Genomic DNA, 27,584 nt, shown 5'->3' on the forward strand with positions numbered 1-27,584 from the left:
TAAAAATGCATTAAGAAATCAGATGCTTTAGTAAATGTTTCCTATATTGTTTTCAAAGTTTTTTTTATTTTTCTCATTAGTAACTATTAATCTGCATAAAGTAGTAGTATGCTTTATTTATAAGGGAATGTCCAATTTTAAAGAAATTTCAAAAAAGAATTAGGTCTACTAGTTTCTCTGAACTGTTAAAAATTATATATATGCCTAAAATTGGCACAAATTATTTTATTTAGAAGAAAAAATGATTGGTTTTTGTTTTTACCAGTGTTTCTTCCTGTTTTATATGTGTGTGTGTGTGTGTGTGTTTAAAAAATAGGTCTATTTAAAAAAACAGTGACACCTATTTTTTTTTACATAGACCTGTTTAAAATAGTGACATCTATTAGTGATACCTCAGGAAAAAACTCGCGTGTCTCCAAAGGGATATTTTCAGCTCATATAACAATGTGAATTGTGTGTTTTCTAGTTATTGGTTATATTATTTTAAGCCAGTATTTAATGTTTCCTAAAATATCTCTTAGACTGGATCAGAGACACTGAAAACATTTTAACTGTGATTTGTCCACTATGCCCACTCAGTAGAGAGAGTAATACTTATCTCTTTTTTCCCCTCCTTTTTTCTCCCCCCACCTACCCTCCATCCCTTTCTTCTTTGATGTGAAAAGTGAGTAACAAGCTCTGACCAAAAGGAACATTCTACAGGAAAGTTATTATTACAGGAAAGTTATTATTAAAGATGAGGAAATATAATAGAGACTTGGTAAGGATAAGTGACTGTCCACATGCCCTAGATGTAGCGGGTGGAGTTAGACCACAGACTTTCTGGCTTCCTATTTCAATTCAGAATGCCTTGTTAAAGGACAATTCCCCCCGCAAAAGGCTAGTAGAAAACTGCAAAACTCATGATATACTTGTCATAACACTATGGCTCTCCTTCCTTAATAACCTCCTTAGAGATCTGTGTTTCAGATCTGGGAAACAGTCTTAACATATAAGCTGGTTTTCTTAGTTTGAGGAGCATCAATCTATTTTAAGAATTTTAAACTCTTTTTCTATATATTTTTTGCATTAAAAACCCTTTGGAAAATATGGTTAAGGTTATAAATTACCTTCTCACAAAAAAGTATATACACTCACATAGCTATAATTTTGCATACCAATTTGTTTCATTTTTGTAAATATAATCAGGGAGACAAAAGGAGCTATCTAGAAAGAACATAAAACAGCTTTTTGTTTTTACGTGTAAGATTCTTCTTTTCTCTAAAGTAGCTTTGTTATATGTGAAAGATAAAAATGTCACCCGAATGATATGAAATGATACGGATAAGATTAACATTAACAATCACTTTAGTACTGTTTCAACCTTGCAAACTCTTAAGGAAAATATGGGTTCACAAAAACACTAAAAATCTGAATTATGCTTTATAAAGGAAAACAATTAAACCTCACAACTTTTCTTTGAAATTTACACAGTATGACACGTTATAAATGTAAGGCTTAGAGAAAAACAGTAAAAACTCGTGACCTCATAAATCATGACCCCCCCCCCAAAAAAACAGACATAGCACAAAGTTTAATTTTTTAAAGATAAAAATGGCATTCACTTTTTATGAAAGAGAAGAGGTTTCACCATCCCTGCCAAGATCTTGGGTAACTGTGCAGCAATAACCTCAGACATCATTTCTGGAAATTCAACACTCAGTGCCCGGGACTGGATAAATGTATTCAAGCAGTACAGATGAAGTTGCTTGACAAGCTGTTGGTTTAACAAACAGATAAGAAACATGTAAGGAAAATAATACATTTCCAAACTATGTAAACATCAAAGCTTATTTTTCTAATAATAGAAATGCTTCAGATGTTGTTTTTTACTGAAATGAAAAAACTCCCTCCATTTCCAGAATAATATATAAGATATTACATACATATGATGAAACATTCTAATATATAGAAAGATTTCAAGAAATGAAAGTATTCTGTAATCCTATTGGATAAGCAGTGTGAACATTTGGTATATTTCAAGTTTTTCTGGTTACACATACTCAAGTATATGCATAATATATATATGCATAATAATATATATGCATATATATTTCCATAAATGAAATTAATTTATAGTCTATTTCTTAATCCAGCTTTTCCCACATAACAATAGGCGAACTCTTCTATGTCAATACAAACAACCCAACCTGATTCATGTTAATCTAACTTTTTTTTGGCCACACCATACTGCATGCGGGATCTTAGTTCCCCAACCAGGGATCAATCCCACACCCCCTGCACTGGCAGCACAGAGTCTTAACCACTGCGCTGCCAGGAAAGCATCATTTTAATCTAATTTTAATTCTGTCAAAATAATATTTTGCACATATTTTTGAAAGTCAGATAGTACTGCAAGACCTACAGGAGCAAAAACACAGATGCAACCACTTTGAATTACTTTAGTTTGGGTCATTTGATATTTACCTCTGTATTTCTAATAAATTATATTTCCCAAAGTTTACATTATTAAGATCCTATTAAATAAGGATTTAGCTTTCTTGTATTATACACCCATCTCCTCAACTACATATACTTTCTCTTCCTATTCTCTATATAGATATATCTCAATGTTTGACTAAATCAATATCTAGCATTTATATTATAAAAATTTTTATTGTTTCTCGCTGGATTACATTTCCTTTCCTATATGAGTTACTTTAATTTTGCTAGTGCTAATCACCTCATGTTTTTCTGCTTTTTTTGTTTGTTTTTTCTATATTTATCACAAAGCCATAGTCAAATTCTCTGACAGAATTGTAAAAACTTACTTCAGTATGTTCATACAATTAGTAATATCTCAAATCTAACTTTTTTTTTCTTGGTGCTAGTACCCTGAAACCCTGTGCATTAATTACTGTGCTGGGACACCCCTTTGTGTCTCTCCTGGGTTGAATCTCATACTCCTTTGGCTTACGCCAGGGTTCTGTTGTAAGAAATCCTGCAGATGCCCTTGAGAAAGGCTGTATTTGAGGTAAGGTCTAGGAGACCTTGAAAGTCTGAAAATACTTTCATGATGCCATCATATTTGTTTGATGGTTTGGCTGGTACAAAATTCTTTGAAGATTTTTCTTTCCTTCAAAATTCTCCATTATTTTCTGGGTTCCAGTATTTTTGTTCAGAAGTTCTACAACATTCCGAATCCTGATGATTTGATGTGACTTGCTTCTTTTTTCACTGGTATATTTTAGGATACCCTCTTTATCCTGGGTATGCTGAAATTTTACAATAATGTGCTTTGGTTCAATTGGGTTGAGTCTGTATACTGGGCCCTTATGCTCAGAAAATTCATATCCTTCAGTTCTAGCAACCTTTCTTTTAAGATTACTTATGCAATTTCCTCTCCTTGATTTTTTCCACTCTTTCTTATGGAGATTACTACGAACTAGAAAATGAAGCCCTGTGGATTAATCCCCTAAATTTGCTATCTCTCTACATTTTCATATCTTTTTCTTTTTTGTTACTTTTATCTGAGTTTTCCTGAGATTTATATTTTCTGAGTTTTATATTTATATTGAATTTTTAATTTATGCCCTCCTTTAATTATCCAAAAGTATTTTCTCACTAAATGTTCTTTTTAAAATGTTTTTTAGTTTTTTTTCATGGATGCACCATCATTCTTACTTCTGTGAGTATTTTAATTTTTGATGCTTTCTTCTGTTATCTGCACTGGAGCTTTTTCCTTCAAGTTACATTTTTTTTTTTTTTTCCTGTTTATTTTGTTCTCTGCCTTACATTTGAAAGACTTTATCTAAACGGCTAATAATTCTTGGCTGTTCACATTCAGCAGTGAGGCCTCATATTTGATCTAATGAGCAGAGAGATTTTTATGCCTTTATTATTTTAGTGTTTCTGAACACAGTAATGATAAAAGTTTGTATGCAATACATCTTGACTAAGATGTATTGCTGGATTAATTTCCAGAATTGTATTGTAATTGTAATTTCCAGAACCCTATATATTTATCCAGTTTGGTGTTAGGCATTTCTAAGGTGTTTTTTTTTTCCTTCATGTATAAGCAGTGAGGCATACATATCTTAAATACTTGCCTAATTATTTAAGATAAACCCTAAAAAGTGGGGATTTGAAAGAATGCAACCTTTAACTATTACCACACGTTGCGCTAGATTATCCATCAGCATTGTTGCTGACTTATAACTCCACCCAAAATGGTATGAGAGTCTTATTCTCCACGTCCCTATCTTTGCTCTTCCAGTTTACATAAAATATTTTCTAACTTAAGACAAAAACATTTTGGAGCATTTTCAGGAATATGTATCACAATTCCTATCAACCATTACATGACTCTCAAATTTCACAAATACTAGTAAAAGGATATTTCAGTGATCTATACTGAAAATGAAAAAAGCACAATATAAATTGTGAGCAGTATGATGCAAGTACTGTTTTAAAGTCTAAGTACAAACATAAATTTGACGAACACACATGAAGTAAAACTTGCACTTCACACTAAAGTAATAGAATTCAGAAAACAATCACTGATATTCTAAAAACCAAAATACTTACATCATGCAAGTTATCAAGAAGTTTTGTAAGCTGATAGAAACGCTGTGAGCTAGGGACAACTCCTTTTTGCCTCAAACCAATTGCCTTGATGAGTTCTCTAATGTAACTTGATCTCATCTCTTCAAACTGGTTCTGACTTCTTAGTCCTTCTAAAGGAACTGTAAGAAGATAATTACAAGTGGCAGTTATGTTTAAAAAGATGACCCTAACATTTTATAATATAAATTTCTGAACTGTACAGTGATTTCTTTTGATACGCAACTCTAGAAACAAATATCTAAATAGAAAAGAGTGCTACTAACAGTTTTAGGACATGTAAAACTTCTAGTTCTTTTGAAGAATATGGTAACAACAACCAGGTAAGTTAAAGAACATCTCAGCTTATTTTAGAGCCATATTAATGGATTATGCATTTGACTTAGCATCTGCTCAAAAGAGCATCTGACATTATTGTACATTCCTGCCTCAAATATTTAGTTTAAGTTTACAACTACACAAATGCTGCATCTTTTTTTTTTTCTTGTCTCCTGACTATTGATACAAGAAAAAGTCATTGATGTTTGCATTTTCTCTTATATTCAGCCACTTGGCTATACTCTATTTTATTTATGTATTCATTTATTAATATTGTTAACTCTAACAGTTTTTGTTGGATTATCTTTTTTTTTTTTGGTATACAATAATATCATACTCAAATAATATCCTTATTTTCTCCTTTCCAACAGTTGTAGCTGTCATCTCTCCTTCATGGTTCAATACATTGTTTAAGTCTTCCAGAACAATATTAAATAATAACAGTAATGGTAAATACTCAAATTTTGTTGCTGATTTTATTGTTAAATGCCTCTCATTTCCATTATGATGTTAACTGGTAATTCACACTTCTACCTCAGAAACCTTTAATTCATACATCCAAATCTTAGGCACAGCACCCTACTATAGCCCATTCTCTTGTTTCCACTACGTAGTCAATAAACCTACAGCCTTTCTCCTAAGTCTTTCTGGTTCTTCTGTTGTGACCTGTCTGAGATGTCCTGGTTGGTTTCTTTAGCAACTCTATTACCAGAACTCCCAGCTCCCTTATTTCCTTTTACTTCAGTCGCAACTGTCCCACAAACAAATCTTCAACCATAAGCGAAGTTTCTGCAACTATATCCAGATTACTGAAAGAAAAATCACATAATCTATGGATTTATGCATCTAGATATTTATGATCTTCACCTTTAGCAATATTTCTACAGAGAAGTATACTTCATTTGAGCAAAGTCAACTCTATGTCTCCAGCAAAGGTAGATAAATAAAGCTTTTAAAAAACCTCTTTCTTTATTCTCTGTATCCCAACAGACCTTGACTTCTACTTCCCTTGGAAAAAGAAGGCCAGAGATAATAAGCCAATAGAAACTAAGAGTTAACTCTGGTTTAGAGTCTTCAAGAGCTCAGATCCTCAGTAGAAAAGGGACTTAGGTAATTTGGGCAATAGGACACTTTTGCGCCAACTGAAAACTTAACTGTATGTATATCATGTTGAAGCCTGTCTTGACATCAATGACTTTCTCTTGTATCAATAGTCAGGAGACAAAAAACAAAAAAGATGCAGCATATGTATAGTTGTAAACTTAAACTAAATATTTGAGACAGGAATGTACAATAATGTCAGATGCTCTTTTGAGCAGATGCTAAGTCAAATGCATAACCCATTAATATGGCTCTAAAATAAGCTGAGATGTTCTTTAACTTACCTAGTAAACTTAACTGTATGTGTATCATAACATATAGTGTTATAACATATAATATCATAACCTATTCCCTTTACTTCATATAGCAACTATTTTAAACATCCATAACTCTTTTTAACAATCCCAACCAATTTTCACATCTCCCTCACTCTTCACCATGACTATAAAATTATTTTTTCTTCTGATTACTGAAGTATTGTTTTCTCATTGGGCTTTAAAGAGCTGGAAAACTAGTAACCCAAAGCCTTCGACACTATCATCTACCTGTTGAGGACCAGACTTGAAGCAGTTATCCTTACTTCAGGAAAATCAGGCCTAATCTCATCCTGCCTCATGCTATTAGTATCAACCACTAACAACATGCTCCCAGGATATGATAATCTAATCACTAGGCTCTCATCCCATGCTCCTGGGATATCTCTGGAAATTATTCTCCTTTCTACTCTCTTCCTTAGATTTCAGATCTATGATGAACCAGCTGTAAAAAAGTTATTTCTATTTTATTTGAGCTCTTTATATTAATTCATTGTTTTCTTAATTATTACTCAGCATTACATGACTGGAGAATTTTCTCTGAGATTCTTATTGATTCCATATGTGGGTTTTCAGCATTTCTTATAAATATATTAGTGGCAAGTGGGAGAGAGTGAGTCAAAGGCAGTTAGCAATATGCTTGCTATTTTAGATGAGAATACTTTAAAAAATACTTATTTTTGATTTAGTTATTTAAAAACAGTGTGTATCAATTAGAAGAATTTTGAAAAATACTGAAAATACAAAGAAAATTATAAGTCATCTGAGATCCTACAATCCAATAGTTTGGGATATTTAATAATATTATATTGAGAATATTTACATAATTAAATCATTAAAATTGTTCATATATGAATGTTTTAATTCTCACATAAAATTTAATATCACAGAAATGTGTAGTAAATGCAAGTTATTTAATTATTTTATCATTCAACACTTGCATCATGCAATATTTTACTAATATAAACAATACTTGCACTCATCTCACACGCTAGTAAAGGAATGCTCAAAATTCTCTAAGACAGGCTTCAACAGCACGTGAAATGTGAACTTCCAGATGTTCAAGCTGGATTTAGAAAATGTAGAGAAACCAGAGATCAAATTGCCAACCTCAGCTGGATCATCAAAAAGCAAGAGAGTTCCAGAAAAACATCTACTTCTGCTTTATGGACTATGCCAAAGCCTTTGACTATGTGGACCACAAGAAACTGGAAAATTTTTGAAGAGATGGGAATACAAGACCACCTGACCTGCCTCTTGAGAAACCTGTATGCAGGTCAGGAAGCAACAGTTAGAACTGGACATGGAACAGCAGACTTGTTCCATGAAAAGGAGTACATCAAGGCTGTATGTTGTCACCCTGCTTATTTAACTTCTATGCAGAGAACATCATGAGAAACGCTGGGCTGGAGGAAGCACAAGTTGGAATCAAGATTTCCGGGAGAAATATCAATAACCTCAGATATGTTGATGAAACCACTGTTATGGCAGAAAGCAAAGAAGAACTAAAGAGCCTTCTGATGAAAGTGAAAGAGGAGAGTGAAAAAATTGGCTTGAAGCTCAACATTCAGAAAACTAAGATCATGGCATCCGGTCCCATCACTTCATGGCAAATAGAAGGGGAAACAGTGGAAACAGTGACAGACTTTATTTTTGGGGGCTCCAAAATCACTGCAGATGGCAACTGCAACCATGAAATTAAAAGACACTTGCCCCTTGGAAGAAAAGCTATGACCAACCTAGACAGCATATTAAAAAGCAGAGACATTATTTTGCCAACAAAGGTCCATCTAGTCAAAGCTATGGTTTTTCCAGTAGTCATGTATGGACGTGAGAGTTGGACTATAAAGAAAGCTGAGTGCTGAAGAATTAATGCTTTTGAACTGTGACGTTGGAGAAGACTCTTGAGAGTCCCTTGGACTACAAGGAGAACCAACCAGTCCTTCCTAAAGAAAATCAGTCCGGAATATTCATTGGAAGGACTGATGCTGAAGCTGAAACTCTAATACTTTGGCCACTTGATGGGAAGAACTGACTCATTGGAAAAGACCCTAATGCTGAGAATGATTGAGGGCAGGAGGAGAAGGGGACAACCGAGGATGAGATGGTTGGATGGCATCACCAACTCAATGGACATGAGTTTGAGTAAGCTCTGGGAGTTGGTGATGGACAGAGAAGCCTGGCGTGCTGCAGTCCATGGGGTCGTAAAGAGTCGGACACTATGATGTCATTTCTGATATTAAAGGATATATTCTTATAAGTGGAATTATTAGAGTAAAAGGTATTAACTTTCTTAACACTCAAAATATATATTTCTAAATTATCAACACTTCTTACTATTTATGTTGGGTGGTTGGTTCTGAGCAATTTTCATTTAGGGTAATCTTTTTTTTAGAGAGAAAAATAAAATATCATCTCATTTTCATTTCTCCAATTGTTAGTGAGGTTGAATAATTTTTTAATGCTTATGAGTAATTTGGTTTTATTTAAAATTTTTTTCTGTTTTGTACTCATTTTTTTTTGCACTAAGATATTTTTTCTAAGTTTGTGGTTTAAAGCCCAGTTTTAAAATATTTAATCAAAAAAATAAATAAATAAAATAAAATATTTAATCAGTGCTGTAACTTTATTAAGGCAAAGAGTCCTACCTAGGCAACCCCAATTTTCCCATGCTCAGAAAGCCAATGCTTTCAATTTTTTCAACTATTTATTTTGGTCTTTCCTTCTTAAGTGACACCCTTATATTGCTGTTATTTGAATTCTTAACAGTATGGAAAATAGGGCTAAAGCTCTATTTCCATATTCCAGATCATCACCCCTATGCTGCGGCTAAGTCGCTTCAGTCATGTCCGACTCTGTGCGACCCCATGGATGGCAGCCCACCAGGCTCCCCCGTCCCTGGGATTCTCTAGGCAAGAACACTGGAGTGGGTTGCCATTTCCTTCTCCAATGCATGAAAGTGAAAAGTGAAAGTGAAGTTCCTCAGTTGTGTCCAACTCTTAGTGACCCCATGGACTGCAGCCCACCAGGCTCCTCCATCCATGGGATTTTCCAAGCAAGAGTACTGGAGTGGGGTGCCATTGCCTTCTCCGATCACTCCTACACCACAATCATATACTCACATATGAAGAACTTCCTGTTCCTCATCTTCCTAATATAAATTTCATAATATTTCTTAGCTAAATATTCAGTGTTTATTATTTTAGCTATGTAAAATGTTACCACAGTCAAGTCATACAGAATTAACTAGGATTTCTTTCCAAGCATAATTTTTTTGTTTTACTGAGAGTAAGTAATCATACCGATGGGTGTGAAGTGGTATCCACCTGTGGCTTTTGTGCTTCTCTAATTATTAGTGATGCTGAGCATCTTTTCATGTGCTTAATGGCTATTTGTAAATCTTTAGAGAAATGTCTATTAAGGCCTTTATTTTTAAATTGGTTTATTTTTTGTTGTTGGATTGTAAAGATTCTTTATGTCATCTGGATATTAATACTCTTACTTTAGCAGATATCTTTTTCAATATTTTCACCAAATCAATGGATTAACCTTTCTTTGTGTTGGGTCCTTTGATGCACCGAAGTTTTAAATTTTGCCAACATCTATTTAGGGCATCCAAGGTGGCTCAGTGGAAAAGATCTGCCTGCAGGAGATGCAAGTTCAATCCCTGGGTTGGAAGATCCCCTGGAGAAGGAAATGGCAACTCATTCCAGTATTCTTACCTGGGAATTCCAAGGACTGAGGAGCCTGGTGGGCTACAATCAATAGGGTCACAAAGAGTTGGACATGACTAAATGACTGAGCATGCACACAAGCACACTTCCTTTTGAATGGTGATATTTTTTCCTCTGCTTTTGAGAGGTTTTCCAACTTTCAAAGTCTCTGCAGCTACTGCTGCTAAGTCACTTCAGTCGTGTCCAACTCTGTGTGACCCCATAGATGGCAGCCACCAGGCTCCCCCATCCCTGGGATTCTCCAGGCAAGAACACTGGAGTGGGTTGCCATTTCCTTCTCCAATGCATGAAAGTGAAAAGTGTAAGTGAAGTCGCTCAGTTGTGTCCGACTCTTCGCGACCCCATGGACTGCAGCCCACCAGGCTCCTCCATCCGTGGGATTTTCCAGGCAAGAGTACTGGAGTGGGGTGCCATTTCCTTCTCCAATGCATGAAAGTGAAGAGTGAAAGTGAAGTCGCTCAGTCGTGTCTGACTCTTTTCGACCCCATGGACTGCAGCCCACCAGGCTCCTCCATCTGTGGGATTTTCCAGGTAAGAGTACTGGAGTGGGGTGCCATTTCCTTCTCCAATGCATGAAAGTGAAGAGTGAAAGTGAAGTCGCTCAGTCGTGTCTGACTCTTTTCGACCCCATGGACTGCAGCCCACCAGGCTCCTCCATCCGTGGGATTTTCCAGGCAAGAGTACTGGAGTGGGGTGCCATTTCCTTCTCCAATGCATGAAAGTGAAGAGTGAAAGTGAAGTCGCTCAGTCGTGTCTGACTCTTTTCGACCCCATGGACTGCAGCCCACCAGGCTCCTCCATCCATGGGATTTTCCAGGCAGGAGTGAGTCTCTAGGCACTTTATATATATATATTTCCAAGGATTCTTTTCTTTGTGTTATTCCTTTTTCATATATTCAGTATTGTTTCATGAATAGAATATGTTCTTTTATCTTTCTAAAGAAGAGAAGTGAAAGGCAAAGGAGAAAAGGAAAGATATATCCATCTGAAGGCAGAGTTCCAAACAATAGCAAGGAGAGATAAGAAAGTCTTCCTAAGTGAACGCTGCAAACAAACAGAGGAAAACAACAGAATGGGAAACACTAGAGATCTCTTCAAGAAAATTAGAGATACCAAGGGAACATTTCATGCAAAAATGGGCTTAATAAAGGACAGAAACGGTATAGACCTTACAGAAGCAGAAGATATTAACAAGAGGTGGCAAGAAGACACAGAAGAACTACACAAAAAAGATCTTCATGACCCAGATAATCACAATGGTGTGATCACTCACCAAGAGCCAGATATTCTGGAGTGCGAAGTCAAGTGGGCCTTAGGAAGCATCACTACAAACAAAGCTAGTGGAGGTGATGGAATTCCAGCTGAGCTATTTCAAATCCTAAAAGATGATGCTGTGAAAGTGCTGCACTCAGTATGCCAGCAAATTTGGAAAGCTCAGCAGTGGCCACAAGACTGGAAAAGGTCAGTTTTCATTTCAATCCCAAAGAAAGGCAATGCCACAGAATATTCAAACTACTGCAAAATTGCACTCATCTCACACACTATCAAAGGAATTCTCAAAATTCTCCACGTGAGGCTTCAACAGTACACGAACCGAGAACTTCCACATGTTCAACTGGATTTAGAAAAGGCAGAGGAACAACAGATCAAATTGCCAGAATCTGCTGGATCTTAGAAAAAGCAAGACAATTCCATAAAATCCTCTACTTCTGCTTCACTGACTATGCTAAAGCCTTTGACTGTGTAGATCAAAATAAACTGGAAAATTCTTAAAGGGATGGGAATACCAGACCAACTTCCTTCCTTCCTGCAAAAACTGTATGCAGGACAAGAAGCAACAGTTAGAACCAGACATGGAATAATGGGCTGGTTCCAAATTGGGAAAGGAGTACAAGGTTGTATACTGTCACCTTGCTTGTTTAACTTTCATGTAGTTGTCATGCATCATGCAAAATGCTGGGCTGGATAAAGCGCAAGCTAGAATCAAGATTGCCAGGAAAAATATAAATAACCTCAGATATGGAGATAGGGCTTTCCTGGTGGCTCAGATGGTAAAGAATCCCCTGCACTGTGGGAGACCTGGGTTCGATCCCTGGGTTAGGAAGATCCCCTGGAGAAGGGAATGGCAAACCAGTCCAGCATTCTTCCCTAGAGAATTCCATGGACAGTGGAACCTGGCAGGCTACAGACCATGGGGTCACAAAGAATCAGACATGACTGAGCAACTTTCACTCACTCATTCACTTAGATATGTAGATGACACTACCCTTATGGCAGAAAGCAAAGAGGAACTAAAGAGTCTCTTGATGAAGGTGAAAGAGGAGAGTGAAAAAGTTGGCTTAAAACTCAACATTCAAAAAACGAAGATCATGGCATCCGGTCCCATCATTTCATAGCAAATAGATGGGGAAACAATGGAAACAGTGGCAGACTTTTTCTTGGGCTCCAAAATCACTGCAGGTGGTGACTGCAGCCATGAAATTAAAAGATGCTTGCTCCTTGAAAGAAAAGATATGACCATCCTAGACAGCATATTAAAAAGCAGAGATGTTACTTTGCTGACAAAGGTCTGTCTAGTCAAAGCTATGGTTTTTCCAGTAGTAATTGTGGCTCAGCTGGTAAAGAATCTACCTGCAATGCTGGAGACCTGGATTTGATCCCTGAGTTGTGAAGATCCCCTGGAGAAGAGAAGGGCTACCCACTCCAGTATTCTGGCCTGGAGAACTCCATGGACTATATAGTCCATGGGGTCACAAAGAGTCAGACACGACTGAGCAACTTTCACTTCCAGTAGTCATGTATGGATGTGAGAGTTGGACCATGAAAAGGCTGACTGCTGAAGAATTGATGCTTTTGAACTGTGGTGTTGAAGACTCTTGAGAGTCCCTTGGACAGTAAGGAGATCCAACCAGTCCATCCTAAAGGAAATCAGTCCCGAATATTCACTGGAAGGACTGATGCTGAAAATGAAACTCCAATACTTTGGCCACCTGATGCGAAGACCTGACTCACTGGAAAAGACCCTGATGCTGGGAAAGATTGAAGGCAGGAGAAGAAGGGGATGACAGAGGATGAGATGGTTGGATGGCATCACTGACTCAATGGACATGAGTTTGAACAAGCTCTGGGAGATGGTGAAGGACAGGGAAGCCTGGCGTGCTGCAGTCCATGGGGTCGCAAAGAGCCGGACATGACTGGGTGACTCAACAACAACGAAGGATAGCTTTTAAATTTCTCCATGGTCTCTCTTTCCTCTAAATTATTTTTCTATTTTGTCTTTATGTTTGATACCAAAGACCTTCCTCAGATGCCCTTGTTTATTTATATTCAAGCGTGGAAACTAAAAAGCTGATTGCTAGTTCTGTTTGAATGAGTAGTCATTGTAGACTGTAAGCTTTAGTGTAGGGCATTCTGGCTGAGCTATTTCAAAGAGAAAGCCTTGCTGTTAGCATATTTAGTTCTTTTTTTTTTTTTCTAGCTTAATAAATTCTTTATAAAAGAATCTTTCATTTTCCTATCTGTCCTTCCAATGAATTTTCAGGACTGATTTCCTTTAGGATGGACTTGTTGGATCTCCTTGCTGTCCAAATCCTTTCATTTTCCTATCATTTTCCTATATAAACCTGGATGACAGTGTCCTAGAGGACTGGTGATTTTGGAGGGTGTTGTCTCAACATTTGGTATATAATCTTAATCTGTTCACACTATCCCCCTTCACCCTCATCAGTGCCTGCAGTCTACCAACCCAACTGCCTTCTGTTACATCCTCTTCACGGAATAAACCTACAATCTCTGCCTTAGTTGCAGAACAACTGCAACATTGGTGGATATTTAGAAACACATTTTCAAGAGAACTTGGTGTTTTTAATTCTACTTTCACTCTCATTAAAAAAAAAAGATCACTGTTATCACTAACTGCAAAACATGTTAGCGGTTCAGTGATACAAATCACGGTACTTGCTTTTTGACTTTTCTTACTTCTGGCTTAGAAACCACTTTCTCATTCAGTCACATCTGACTCTTTGAGACCGTGAACTGTGGCCTGCCAGGCTCCTCTGTCCATGGGTTCTGCCAGGCAAGAATACTGGAGCGGGTTGCCATTTCCTCCTCCAGAGGATCTTCTTGACCCAAAGACAGAACCTTGCATCTTCTGTGTCTCCTGGCAGGCAGGTTCTTTACCACTGAACCACCCGGGAAGCCCTCCACTTTCTCAGGTACACTAAATTAGTTTCTGCTTGCTGGCTTGTGGGATTTTACTGCTACTGATATTTCTTTCATTTTATTTACTTTATTTTATCTTTAAAGAAATCCCTTGACTAATAGTTTTATGTAGTTTAAAAGGAACAATTATTAAAGTGTGTATTCAACCTGCCATATTTTCCTGGATATCTGTATTTTAATTTTTAATGGCAAATGGGTGGTTTAAATTCTTATCAAGTCACTGAACTTTTCTTTGGCCAACTTTTCTATTGCATATATTTTTAAAAAGTATTCTTTGAGATTTCTCATTTTTATTCCTTTTAGCTTATTTTTAACAAGCTAAAGTGTTTACAACTATGAACCACTTATTTTAGGATACAATTTGAGCTAAATATTCAAACTAAGTTTTCCTCAAACATAAAGCTTCTTTTCTCAACAATATTTATTTGTTCCATACTCAAAGACTTCTACTGTTTCCATTATAGGATATAAAGTTCTAGTATATACAGTCTGATTTGACTAAGAATTCAGAGTATGTATTTTCCACATTATTAATTATTCTAACTTTCTAATTCTCTCCCTATCCCCATTTTTTTGTAATACTTACCTATTTTTTAAGATTTAAAGATGAGTTTCAATAGCTGTGCCAAGTGTCTCCTCAAAATCCCATTAAAATTTGTGTAGATTTTATTACACAAATTATTACATATAATACTAAATAATTTATATATGTTTATATACATAGTACTATTCACTAAGTACATGATTTTCCCTTTTCTTAAAGTTGCAAATGGCTGAAAGCCTTGCCTTCCATGGTATGTGAGTGGGAGTCATGTGTATCTCCCTTCCTTTCCTTACAACTGCCTTCCCTTAGCACTGCTCTAGTGATTATGGAGGCAGGTGTCAAGATGGTGCCTCCATCTGTCTGAACACCTGAGCGATAACAATGAGTCTCCCTGTAGATCTGCAGTGAAAATATAGTAAGAAAAATAAGTACTTAAAATTTTTGAAAGCTACTGAGGTTTAGGGCTTGTTTGGCTCCCTGCATAATGTAGCCTACCCATAAATACAGTTTTATGTTAATGCTATCAACTAATTTGGGAGACCTAGGACCATCTATGATATATCTACTATTGAATTCATTACGACCAAGAAAAGAATTGACAGGAGTTAACTGCTGCATTATTAAAGTTCTTTCAGTTGACTGTTGGCCAGTCCCATATCAATTCCTTTGTCTACACTGTGCTTTTTTTTAATCAAATTATGCTTGAAGGTCTGTGTTCCAGATAGAGTTTCCAAGGGTCGGGTAAAGGGCTATGGTTCCCTAGATCCTGTATTAATCTGTGTCTGGGCACAGACTTCATGAGGTAAACTGCCTTCTTAAGAGTTCAGCTTTTCTGCCTTTCCTCTTGATACGCTCCCCCGGCCCTACCATGTAAGATTCATGCCCCTAGAAGGAAATCCTTGCAGAAATCTTTTCTGAGAAAGACTCCTGTCTCACTTTCTACCCTCAGTTCTTAGCTCTCTGTGGTTTCCTTTCAAATCACAATGACTGAAGGAGGAACCAATTCAAATAGTCAAGGCTGAGTCTACCTGTGTGTGGGAAGGGCACAGGAAAGGGTAAAAGGTGGAAGCAATTTAAAACGTTTTCCACTCAGACCCTGGGAGATCCATGGAGGCAGGGGGGCACATGTTCTTTTTGTGTGAGAATGAATGAATGAATGGACGTCTGCCCACTCTTGTGGTGACCAGCGCTATTTCTTGGGGGTACACAGCTAAGGGGCGTTCCCTAGCTCTCTTGCAATTAGGGTGGACCAAAGAACGTGGGTGGAAGATAGTTCCAGATCTAGTCTTCAAACCTTCTCTTACTCAGTGCTCATCTTCTAGTCAGATAAAATGGAAGGCTCCAAGCTGATACAAAGGGTAGAGCCTCTGGATGAAAGGAGCCTGGGTTTTCTTGGCCAGCCCACTGGAGTGACTGTGAGTGGTCCATAAACTGTTATTATATTATGCTACTGATTCTTGCAGTTCTGTGTTATAACTGTTAGACTATCCTGACATAAAGTGAACAGTTACAAATAAAACTGTGTGTTTTATAGAGTAAATCCTTTGTAGGGTGGGGGTGAAGGGAAGCATAGTCTGTGTTTATGCAGTATTAATTAGTTTATAATAGTTAATTGGATGAATAAGAAAAAGTTATTTAATCATGTTTTACCCAAAAAAGAATAGAAACTGGCTTACTTGATGGGCTATTTTAGTATTAGGTGATAGATAAAATCTGAGAAATATGAGGTAACTTTATTATAGTCTATAGATGCTTCTCTTTTGCAGTTTCCAACTCATTAAGATTCATAACTCATCTATAATCATACAATAGTACTGTTGTTTGAGACTTCCTTAATGAATTAAAAATTGAAAAAGTAAATCTCTTGCATTCAGTTACTTATACATACTCACTTGTATTAAGAAGTAGCAATACTTTCATACAGAGGAATTCTTCTTGGCTGACTTGAAGCTTCACAAACTCCTGTGGGATCTGCCACATGGTTAGGCATAATGAATAGAATGATGACTCCTTCATCCGCTGTCTTGCACCACACACAACACACAAAAGAAAAGCCAACAGTGGGAAAAAAATAAACACACACAGGGTCTTAGCTAGTTTAGGTAATTTATGAGCGATTATGAGTTTTAGTTATTACCTGATTTATTGAACATGACTTTTTATAAACAAACTCAATATTTGGAATTTTAAATGTCTTCTAAATTTACTCACACTACTGGATTTTGAGGTTAAAAATTTTTGAAGTTGGAAGTTTATTTTAAATACACATTAACTAAAATTAATGTTGCTATTCACCTTTACTATCACATTTTAAAAACTTAATCCAAGAAAGGAGAGCAAAGTTGTAGCAGTTAAAAATGTGGTGCAGGAGAGAGCAGCTGCGAGGACACTGGCAGAGAGACACGCGGGTCGTGGCTGGTTGCACACCCCAGCTTCTAGCAAATATTTTAAAAAAAAATAGATAAATAAATAAAAATGTGGTGCTGAGAAACACTCAGAAAATATTTATTTACTGATTTTTTTTCCTTGTGGATAAAATATATAAAATTTTGTGTGCAATCCAATGGGAGAGTGAATTCACAGAAATTGAATAGTGTAGAATACTTCGGTGCATTCAGTTTAGAATATTCGTGTAAAATGGCTACACTGTGAATGATTTTAGAGGAAATATATGGTGATATAGAAAAGAGAACATTAGTAGCATTAAATAATTGACAAGACAAACATGAATTCTGAAATACCGAGAGCATTTACTTAAGGTATTTTCTCAGCTATGTACTGTTTTGTAGTATCTGCATTAGTCAAAGAAGTGATCAGGAATGGTGGGAAAAACAAGACAAAACTAGATTTGACTCAGGAGAGATAAAATTAATCCCAACCATCACTTGGATTCTTTGGCAAATTACGAAGTCTCCTCTGACTTAGTTTTCTGAACTGTGAAATAAAGGGTGCTGATTCCTTACAAATTTCAAGGGACTGTGGGATAAAATAGAATAACATATATGAAAGTTACCTGCAATCTCTAAAGTTTAGTAAAGTTTGGTAAGTTTAGTAATTTAGTAAGTTTAGTAAACTTTAGTATAACTTATCATTTTATATAATTCTGAGTCAACAGACTCAATTAAGGACAGTACAAATACTTTCATGAAAAGATTCTTATTCAGTTTAAAGTTATATGTAGAAAGTTAATTATAGTAATTCCAATATAATCAAGCAAATTGGATTCGATTTTTATTATCTTTCAATGTTTTAAATAAATTACCAGTCTAATTTATCCTCTAGGAAGACAAATAATATTTTCACTTTTTGAAGGTAAGTCAATACTTTTAAGCAAAATTATTCCTCTTTTACTTCATTATCTTCATTACTGCCAATGTAAAAATTTTAACTTGATAAACTAAACATTTATTTGGTCTTTAAGAAGACCAAATGTATTTCTTGATACATTTCTGAAGTTTAAGAAATTTTTATTTGTGACAACTACTATATATTTAAATAAAACAAAAAGCTCTAAATAGCAAATCACGGATAATACATTTTTACTAATATTGTCAGTTCAAGTTATATTTTGAGGTAGTTTCATGAAATATTTCAGGAAATTTTTATTATTTAGGACACTGGGTGTATGATCATCTACTGAAATGTAGTTTTCAAGATTATCCTACGTATACATTTTGATAACAATAACAACAAAAGTCAAGTTACTACTTACTCATTTAGTATTAGATCAGGCGCAAAATATAGCATCTGTCCACTGACATGCTTATAAGATCTCCATCCTAGTCCAAATACCATTAAACTCATCCAAGAATACTGGATGAGAGTTATTTGGTCATCAATATGTAAGTTCCGAAAACCTACAAAACAAATTTAAGAATAGAATGATCCCTGTGTCAAAAATCACTATGTCAAAACCTGAAAAATAAACATTTGAAAACAGATGTAAGTAGGGTATGCTCCAATACCTTGGCTACCTGATACAAAGAGCTGACTCACTGGAAAAGACCCTGATGCTGGGAAAGATTGAGAGCAGGAGGAGAAGAGGGTGACAGAGGATGAGATGGTTGGATGGCATCATTGACTCAACGGACACGAGTTTGAGCAAAAGTCTGGGAGATAGTGAAGGACAGGGAAGCGTGGTGTGCTACAGTCCATGGGGTTGCAACGGGTTGGACACGACTTAGCAACGGAACAACAACAACAAGGATAATGTTTTCAGTCAAAATGTTTATATACAAAAAAAAAATCAGGAAATAATAAAGTCAGAAAAAATTAAAAAGGATAAGAGATTGGAATTCATTAAAATTAGTCATTGTGATTTAGCATTTCTGGGAACTCACTAATTAAATCAAATGCATCATTCATTCATGCAACATTTATTTATGGAGAGTCAATTATGGACCAGGCACTGTGTTAAAATGCTGCGTTACAAAGATGAGTAAGACAAAACCCTTACCCTAAAAAGAATCTTAAAAGATAGAGTAGGTAAGAAGGAATCCACCAGGCAGTAGAGCAAGTAGGAAAACTGCCCCAGACAGAGATAATGCCAGAAGAAAGTCAGACTGCTGAGGAATCTCAATTCTTTGGGATTTAAACATAAATTGGTTTATTTTGTAAAACCCCTGTTTTCAGTTTTGCTACCTCTAATTTCTCTTTAACAACTCTTAATTAAAGTTTGAGTGGATTCCACAGGTTTCTGATCACTTTTGCTTTCTGAAACTTAATCCAGTTTCATTTTAAACTCCCCTATGGCTTAAGAGCTTTAAAGTCTGTATGTATATGGGTGTGTGTGTGGGTGTGTGTGTGTGGTGTGAGTGTCCTGGTCTTTCACACCTTCACAACCTCTCCCTTTTAGATTTTTCTCTGGTTTTGGTGGCAGAGGAAGAATGGCAGGAAAAGGGCAAATGCATCGTGACTTACATAGTCAGCGTTTTTTCCCAGCTCTTTCCAATTCTCTTTTTGCCTGCTTGGGGAAAGATAACCAGTTCAGCACTGATAACGTAAAGGAGGGTAAGGCAAAGAGGTGTTTGGAGGCGTGGGCTGGTGTTGGATCATGGGTGGTCTTGCATGCCTATGAAGCAGCAAGGGGAGTGATATAGCCTGATTTACACTATGCAGGGCTCACTGGCAGCCATGTGGAGGATGTGTTCAAGGGAAAAGGTCTGAAGTTAGGGAGAGAAATTGGGAGCTATTGCCAAAGTCCAGGAGAGAGATGATAAAAGCTCGAAATAAGTCAACAGGTAGGAGTAGAGAAGATAGAGCACATAGGAGAAAGGTTTAAAGAGTAAAATTAAAGAAATTGGCAACTGAATATATACAGATTGGAAAAAGAGGAAGTCAAATAGATGTTTCAGTTTTTACTTGAATGGTGCATGATGATGATAACAGCATTACTGAGACAAAATAAAGGAGAAAAAACAGGCGAGAGAGAAAATAAGAAAGCTTTGGACCTGTTTGAGGGACCAGTGGAAGATTCATTTCCATAGGAATTAGAGGTATGGGGACATATGGAGCAAAAGATATAAAACTCTAAATTATTTGTACTTGAGTACTTGAAACAGTAAAAGTGGGTGAAATATTTCATTAAAGGTATAAAGAAAACAAACATTTTGGTAGGATCATCAACCACGTTCTATAAAACTTTTTAAATAACATCTATTCCTTCTAAGACTCTGCTGAAGTCCACTTACAAAGGACCTATTTCAAGAGTCAAACTTAATTCTTTAGATCTCAAGTATAAAATAATTTTATTTCCTGATTTGGTTAATAATCTCAAAGTAAACAGAAAAGGCTATCTTTCCTTCATGTACTTCCTGCTATTCCCATCTTCGTATGACTAGCAGGAAGACTACTCTTTTCTTCCTGGAAATTCTTAGTCTCAGAGAGACTGAAAACAACCTTAGCACATATTCATAATCAGCGGTACCACGGCAGGTATTTGCCCCTTTAGAGGCAGCGGGACTTCCCTCCCACTTCCCGTCTCTTTTTCCCTCTATGCGAATAGCTTCCCATCGTTTGGTCAACCAAACTACAAAAGCAAGTACCCTACGTTCCCACAAGGAGGCTGGCTAAGGCCTCTGGTTCCCTGGGCTTGTGATCTAGGTCTGATCCATAGAATACCTACTATCTGGACTTTGAAGCAAAAAATAGTAAAACAAAGATCAAGATATGGGTAGGCTTTACTTATGATGGTGGTGGTGCCTAACGACAGTGGGATCCAATGGGGTCATTTGTGATTCTTGTCTTGGCCCTCCAGAGAGGCCTTGGTTTCTGTCTCCTCTTCAGACTTGTCCTTCTATTCAGTGAAGCCCTGACGTCTTTTCAGAAAATTATGTTTTTCTTTTTTGTTTGGTTTTTGATAGCAGGATGTTTTTGGTTTTTAAAACTTAGTAGCTGCTAAGTCACTTCAGTCATGTCCGACTCTGTGCGACCCCATAGACGGCAGCCCACCAGGCTCTGCCGTCCCTGGGATTCTCCAGGCAAGAACGCTGGAGTGGGTTGCCATTTCCTTCTCCAATGCATGAAAGTGAAAAGTGAAAGTGAAGTCACTCAGTTGTGTCAGACTCTTTGCGACCCCATGGACTGCAGCCTACCAGGCTCCTCTGCCCATGGGATTTTCCAGGCAGGAGTACTGGAGTGGGGTGCCATTGCCTGAGTTGGTGTTTATTGCTTACTTCCTGACTGACTCAGGTACAGAAAGACTCTCTAAAAATAACTAGCCAAGAAAAACTTGGCATGCAATTTTCATAATTCTCTCTTTATTTTCATGTCATACATGCATCTTGAAGTTCATGTGTATATATTACCTGTTTTTTTTTTTTAAATTATGAGTCACTCAATACATCTAGTACAGAAATGCCACTTGTAAACTACATACTTTATAGGCTTTAAAAAATGGGTAATTACTTCTTCCATTAAGTTTAGGATCATTTGATAAGAGATAAATAATAAAGTTTCCTAATTCCTGAAAAGCAAGACTCCCTCAAGGGAGGCACATATAGACTTGGCTTATTTTGGGTATGTTATAATATAAAAGGCAAATCTTGGTGAAATAAACTATAAAATTACCAATATTTATAGCAGAAAGTATATTCTATGTAACAGAATGAAAAAAAAATCAGAAAAATAGCTTTATTTACTCCCCCTTTAAGTGAGTTTATCTGAGATAAGGGTACAATGGTAAATTGACTTTAACATGCTTAGTACAGAAGTGCAATTTTTTGAAGCCATTAACTGTAATATCATTCATTACTTTATACTGAAACAAAGACGGGAACACTGAGATCAAATTCCCATTGATGATAATGATCAGGTAAACTCAGTACTTTTGAGATGAGGATCAAAATGAAAACCTTCACACAGAGAAGTGATGGATGACCTGTAATTGTGTTCAACAAGTAGTAAAGAAAAATGCTCTTTCCTTTTAAGTGACTTGACCTGATAATTTCTGTCACAAACTGTCCAAGCCTTAATGCCTAAAACAAACTGAAAAGAAAGTGTACAGTAACACCTGGCCTACATGACCTTCTAGGTTCTCCTGGCTTAATCCCAAAGATTTGATAAAATATACCAGCTGTGCTCCTGTCAAAACTGTCATGTACTGAAACAGTTCATCTATAACAAGGGAAGAGCATCGACTATCTCAGCACCTTCCCACACAAGCACAAAGAAGCTTCAGCACAGCAAGTGTAATCACTACCATACGTTTGATGAACTTATGCACAAATGCGAACTTGAGTGTAAAGATTTAAGGCAGCATAGTTCTCAAAAAAGCTAAGGGACCTTCGACTCAATCTGGGGAGGCTTGGGGAAATCTTCCTAGGGCAAGCTGATTAGCATCCTGAAGACTAGTTAGGGACTAGCTAGGGGAAAATGTGGGAGAAGCGAAGGGCCACCAGGTAGGGAAAACAAAGTGGATGAAGAAAGGCTGGAAATTGAGCAAAGAGCTTTGTGGGAACCAAGCCTCAGAGGTGCTTGGAGTGGGGGAGTGAGAAAGAATGTAAATTCAGGAGCCGGAAGGACCTGAAATAGTAAGGCTAAGAAGTTTGACGTTGTTCTGGAAAGGGATGGGAATAATATAACAGATGATAATTGCTTTTGAAAAGATGATCCTAGTGGCAGAATTGAGGACTATCTGCGGGCAGTGTGAAACTGTGATAATAGTGTCAGTCGGGGGCTGTGGCTGAAACCTAGGGGAAAATGATAAGGACTTAAAATAGCTCAAGGTAGTAGCAGTGTAAACAGCATGTATAATGAATCATACATATAATAAGCAGAGTTGACAGAGGTGAAGGAGAAAAGTGAGCAAAGGATTATAACCAAGATTCTGTCTGCAGTGCCATTTCAAGATACAGAGAAAGGTTTTAGGCTCATGAAGTAGAAGGTCATGCTGGCTTGGAAGCTCATGTAGGTAGAAATGTGTAATAAGCACAATAAATATATAGTCCAATACTTCTGTAGAGGATCTAGGTTGTCACCATGTAAGTAGGAATCATGAGAATATAATGGGAGCTGAAGACAAGGCCGTAAGTGAGCAAATCCAGCCCTGCAGACTGAGAAACTACTGGAATAGAAGATGGAAGCAGGAAATGCCAAATTCATGGGAGAACAAGTCCACAAAGGAAACAGATGTGTAAATCGAGAGAAACATATCTGCCTGGAAGGGAATGAACGCTACAGGAAGAGTTTCAGCAAGACACGGCTCCTCCGTCATGGCTTCAGAGGTACGCGAAACATGGTAAGGGCTGAAAGTACTCATTTGATTTGACAAAAGATTTTGGTGACATTGACAATAGTAGTTTCAGTGAAATAGAATATTAGAAAATCATTTTTTAGTGTCTTCATGAAAATACTATCAAACCCTGACCTTACTCCAAGAGGGCTAATCTCATTTCTTTTCCATCACTTTTTTTTGGGAGAAGTAGTTTAATTTATTCATTGATTTGGGGACAGAGACAAAAATATTTTGTCATGCATGCAATGGCTATTACTGACTCAAAAGATATTTTGGCATGCTTCAAAGGCAAAAAAAAAAAAAACAAAAAAAAAACAGGCAAAGGACTGTTCTAGTCTTCTGATACTGATGAATGCAAGTAGTCTGGCTGAAAAGTCAAATATGTTTACAAATGTCAAAGCATTGGCCAGAATATTTTTTTTCAGCAAATAAATAGAAGAATCAAGGCAAAATTTATGCAAAGGAAATATTTCTCCTGAACCTCTCTCTCACATCAATTCTGCTACGATGTATTCTGCTAAATACACAGAATAAAGAATAAGGATGAAGTTGGACTGGGAATGAGTACTTAAACATTTAATATCCAAAGTCTACCCTGACTCAGCCCACAATGTACACCTCTAAATTTACTTTCTGCGATTCTCTCCGATATAATTTTCTCAGCGATTTCTTAATTCTTGGATGAGGAAACCCCCAGAACGCCAGTGGTGTTTGAGAAACCATATGCAAGTTGTATTCTCTCAATCAGCAGCTATTAACAATTTTAATTACTATACTGTGGGGGGAAGGTATGATAACATTTTTATGTTACTAAGGGACCTTCACTCTTCTAGAACCATTCTTATGCTGGTCTAATTCATTATTCACCAAACACACCTCATGATTCCCTTGTTTTACACCATCAGCCACACTATTCCTTCTATCCAGAATGCTTTCTCTTCTTAACACTATTTATCAAAGTTTCACTTCTCCTTCACGGTGTACTTTAACTGATGCCTTGTCTCTGAATCCTTCTCTTGTCCCTAAAGACAAGTTCTTCTGTCTCCATTTTTTAAAATCCGTACCTTACGTCACTTTCACACACTACTACAGTTGATCTTTGAATAACACAGATTTGAACATGGGTCCACTCACCCAAGATTTTTTTCAGTGCTATAGTACTATATGATCCATGGTTGGTTGAATCTGTGGGTACAGAACTGGTCCAATTTATTACTCACCAAACAAACCTCTTGATTTCCTCATTTTACAGTATTAGCCACATTATTCCTTCTATTCAGAATGTTTTCTCTTACCTATATGTGGATTCTTGGCTGCTTGGACAGTCAGTGCCCCTAACTCCCTCGCTGTACTAGGGTCAATTGTATAGCTGTTTGAGGCTTCCCTGATGGCTCAGATGGTAAAGAACCTTCCTGCAATGCAGGAAACCTGGGTTCAGTCCCTGGGTCAGGAAGATCCCTTGGGTAAGGGACTGCTACCCACCCCAGTCGGAGAAGGCAATGGCACCCCACTCCAGTACTCTTGCCTGGAAAATCCCATGGATGGAGGAGCCTGGTGGGCTGCAATCCATGGGGTCGCTAGGAGTCGGACACGACTGAGCGACTTCACTTTCACTTTTCACTTTCATGCATTGGAGAAGGAAATGGCAACCCACTCGTGTTCTTGCCTGGAGAATCCCAGGGACGGGGGAGCCTGGTGGGCTGACATCTCTAGGGTCACACAGAGTCGGACACGACTGAAGTGACTTAGCATAGCATACCCACCCCAGTATTCTTGCCTGGAGAATTCCATGGACAGAGGAGACTTGTGGGCTATAGCCCATGGGGTCGCAAAGAGTCAGACACGACTGATCAACACTTTCACTTTTTTGAGTATCTTTCATTACACTGTTTTGAATGTTCCTTAACAGAGGGAATACATCTTGCTCATTTTTTAAATTTTGCAAATATTATGCTACTTCAAGTTTCAAAAAGGAAAACATTACCCACTGAAGTTGGAACTAAGTGTCAATGTAAAATCATTCATATATAGATACAATATGTCAGAGACAATGTAACCTCAGAGATCACTTGTAAATGGACTGTCATGAGGCATATTTTGTGAGTCTCCATTAAATAGAAAAAGAAAGGTATTTCTGAAATAGTATGGTAAAGATGTCAGATATGCTGTGATCACCGTGACCCGTCGAAGACAAAGGAGAGCACAGACAAAGATGCAACGGGAGTCCCTGAGCAGGCAGCACAAGTCCTCTCGGGGGCTTGCAGCCACGCGTCCTGTGGCTCTCATGCGTGCTGACACCTTGGTGATGATCATCAGCCTGCATCTGATCTTTTTCCTCTCCCAGAGAGGTGTTTAAAATTATCTTTTTTTTTTCTTTGCAAAGTTAAAGGGCATTGGTTTCTTTGGATAAACATATATACCCAAGGAATTTTAGGTCTTGAACAAACACTTATTACATATGGTGTTTTCACTTCAAATCCCTACAGGTCTACTATTCAAACGAGCCTAACCAGACAACACAGGATATTGTGAATAAGTGCTGTCCCTGTTTAGTTTAGGGCCACGATTCCTTTCCCCAGAGCTTTGGGGCAGATTTCTCTTCTCTGATGCCTCAGAAGGCCTGAAATCTTAAGCTGACTCCCAAAATACACTTTCTGTTTGTGAAAGAACTGCCTGATCTACCTACATGTTTTCCGAGCAATATCTTTTTTTTTTTCCACTTTAAATAAGTAAACTATCAATAAGCTTCATTTAACTAAGTCCATCTTTTACAGACCAATAACCCTGTGAGTGGATAGATAAAAGAAGTTTCCCTTATGGACAAAACTGATGACCAGGTGCGAGGATGTGCTGCATGGCAATGCAGTGCCATCACGAGCCCAGCCTGCTGGCTCCTCTATCACCACTGAGTGAGGGTTGCGTCTTGCACAAAGGAAACGTGCAACAGACATTTCTCAAGTGACTCACGTGAACAAAGTTGGAGGTTTTTGAGCAGCTAGTAGTTTTGAGAGCAAATTGTTATACACGTGTCCTTCTGAGTCCTCCCACAGAGGTCAGTATGGTCACTCTGCTTCACTGACTGCTTTCATCATTCATTCAAATTACTCTCAGCATTCAGACCATAAAAATATGGTTTGAAAGACCATGGGCCACTCAGTACTTTGATAATTTTAATGCTTCCCTTATTATACAGTTAATGAAAACAACATGTGTAATACTGGTGATGCCATCATTCTTGTTTACTTATACACAAATTACATTTTGCAACATTAAAAAAGTCATCACCAAATGCAATGTGAAAATTTTCTCTCACTCTTTTGGAGGGTGTGTGGGGATCAAAAATCTAGACAGATAGTTGTATTTCAACTAAGGGGACTCAATTAGTTTTTTTCCAAAATGAATAAATTATCTTTGTAATTATAATTGGTTATTTTCTAACTTTGCCAAATGATAATAGAGTCTTTTTTTAACAGTAGAGAATCTACAAAATGAAAACCAAAGAAATATGAGCTATGTCAACAAAAATCAAAGAAAGAACCTTTCCAAATAATAGAAAAACATAAATGTTTAAATACATAAACACTCATATTTTAAAACTGAAAAAGTTCACCAATGTTATTGTAATATTTTAATAAAAATCTATTAAGTTTGATAACCACTTTACAGTAAACTTTAAAAAGAATTCAGAACTTTTCTAATAAAAAAAAAAATTACCTGTCCAAAGCCTTTCAACAAGAGTGAAGCTAATAAGAACCTGGGCGTTTTGATTTTTGATGTTACTTTATCTTCACTAGAATAGTGAGTTTAATTAACTTTCTCAACATGTATTTTTTTAAAGAGTCAACAAACAGGAATCTATTTTTCTTTCTGTCTCATGTAAACTTGACTTTTCAATAACAATTCATCTATTATATTTCAAACCTTTCAGGTAGAAGAACTGAGAAATAGTATTAAGGCAAATTGGGAAATGAATTCTTTTTTTAAAAAAAGGCTATTAAATTTACTTGGAGACTAAA

At 36.8% G+C, this 27,584-nt stretch overlaps 1 protein-coding gene across 3 annotated transcripts in view; it reads right to left on the bottom strand.

Moving 5' to 3' along the window:
• Window positions 1–309: 309 nt before the first annotated feature.
• Window positions 310–27,584, bottom strand: part of PGR (progesterone receptor) — a 114,352-nt gene continuing 87,077 nt past the window's right edge. For all 3 annotated transcript variants that reach the window (XM_027563911.1, XM_027563910.1, XM_027563912.1), the window contains 4 exons: window positions 18,547–18,691; window positions 16,727–16,857; window positions 4,567–4,724; window positions 310–1,756 (listed from right to left, as the gene is read on the bottom strand). In XM_027563911.1, coding sequence (XP_027419712.1) covers window positions 1,601–1,756; window positions 4,567–4,724; window positions 16,727–16,857; window positions 18,547–18,691 — 590 coding nt within the window. In that variant the 3' untranslated portion in view covers window positions 310–1,600. The remainder of the gene's footprint in view (window positions 1,757–4,566; window positions 4,725–16,726; window positions 16,858–18,546; window positions 18,692–27,584) is intronic.

This window comes from Bos indicus x Bos taurus, chromosome 15, assembly GCF_003369695.1.
Source record: "Bos indicus x Bos taurus breed Angus x Brahman F1 hybrid chromosome 15, Bos_hybrid_MaternalHap_v2.0, whole genome shotgun sequence".
Taxonomy (NCBI): Eukaryota; Metazoa; Chordata; class Mammalia; order Artiodactyla; family Bovidae; genus Bos; species Bos indicus x Bos taurus.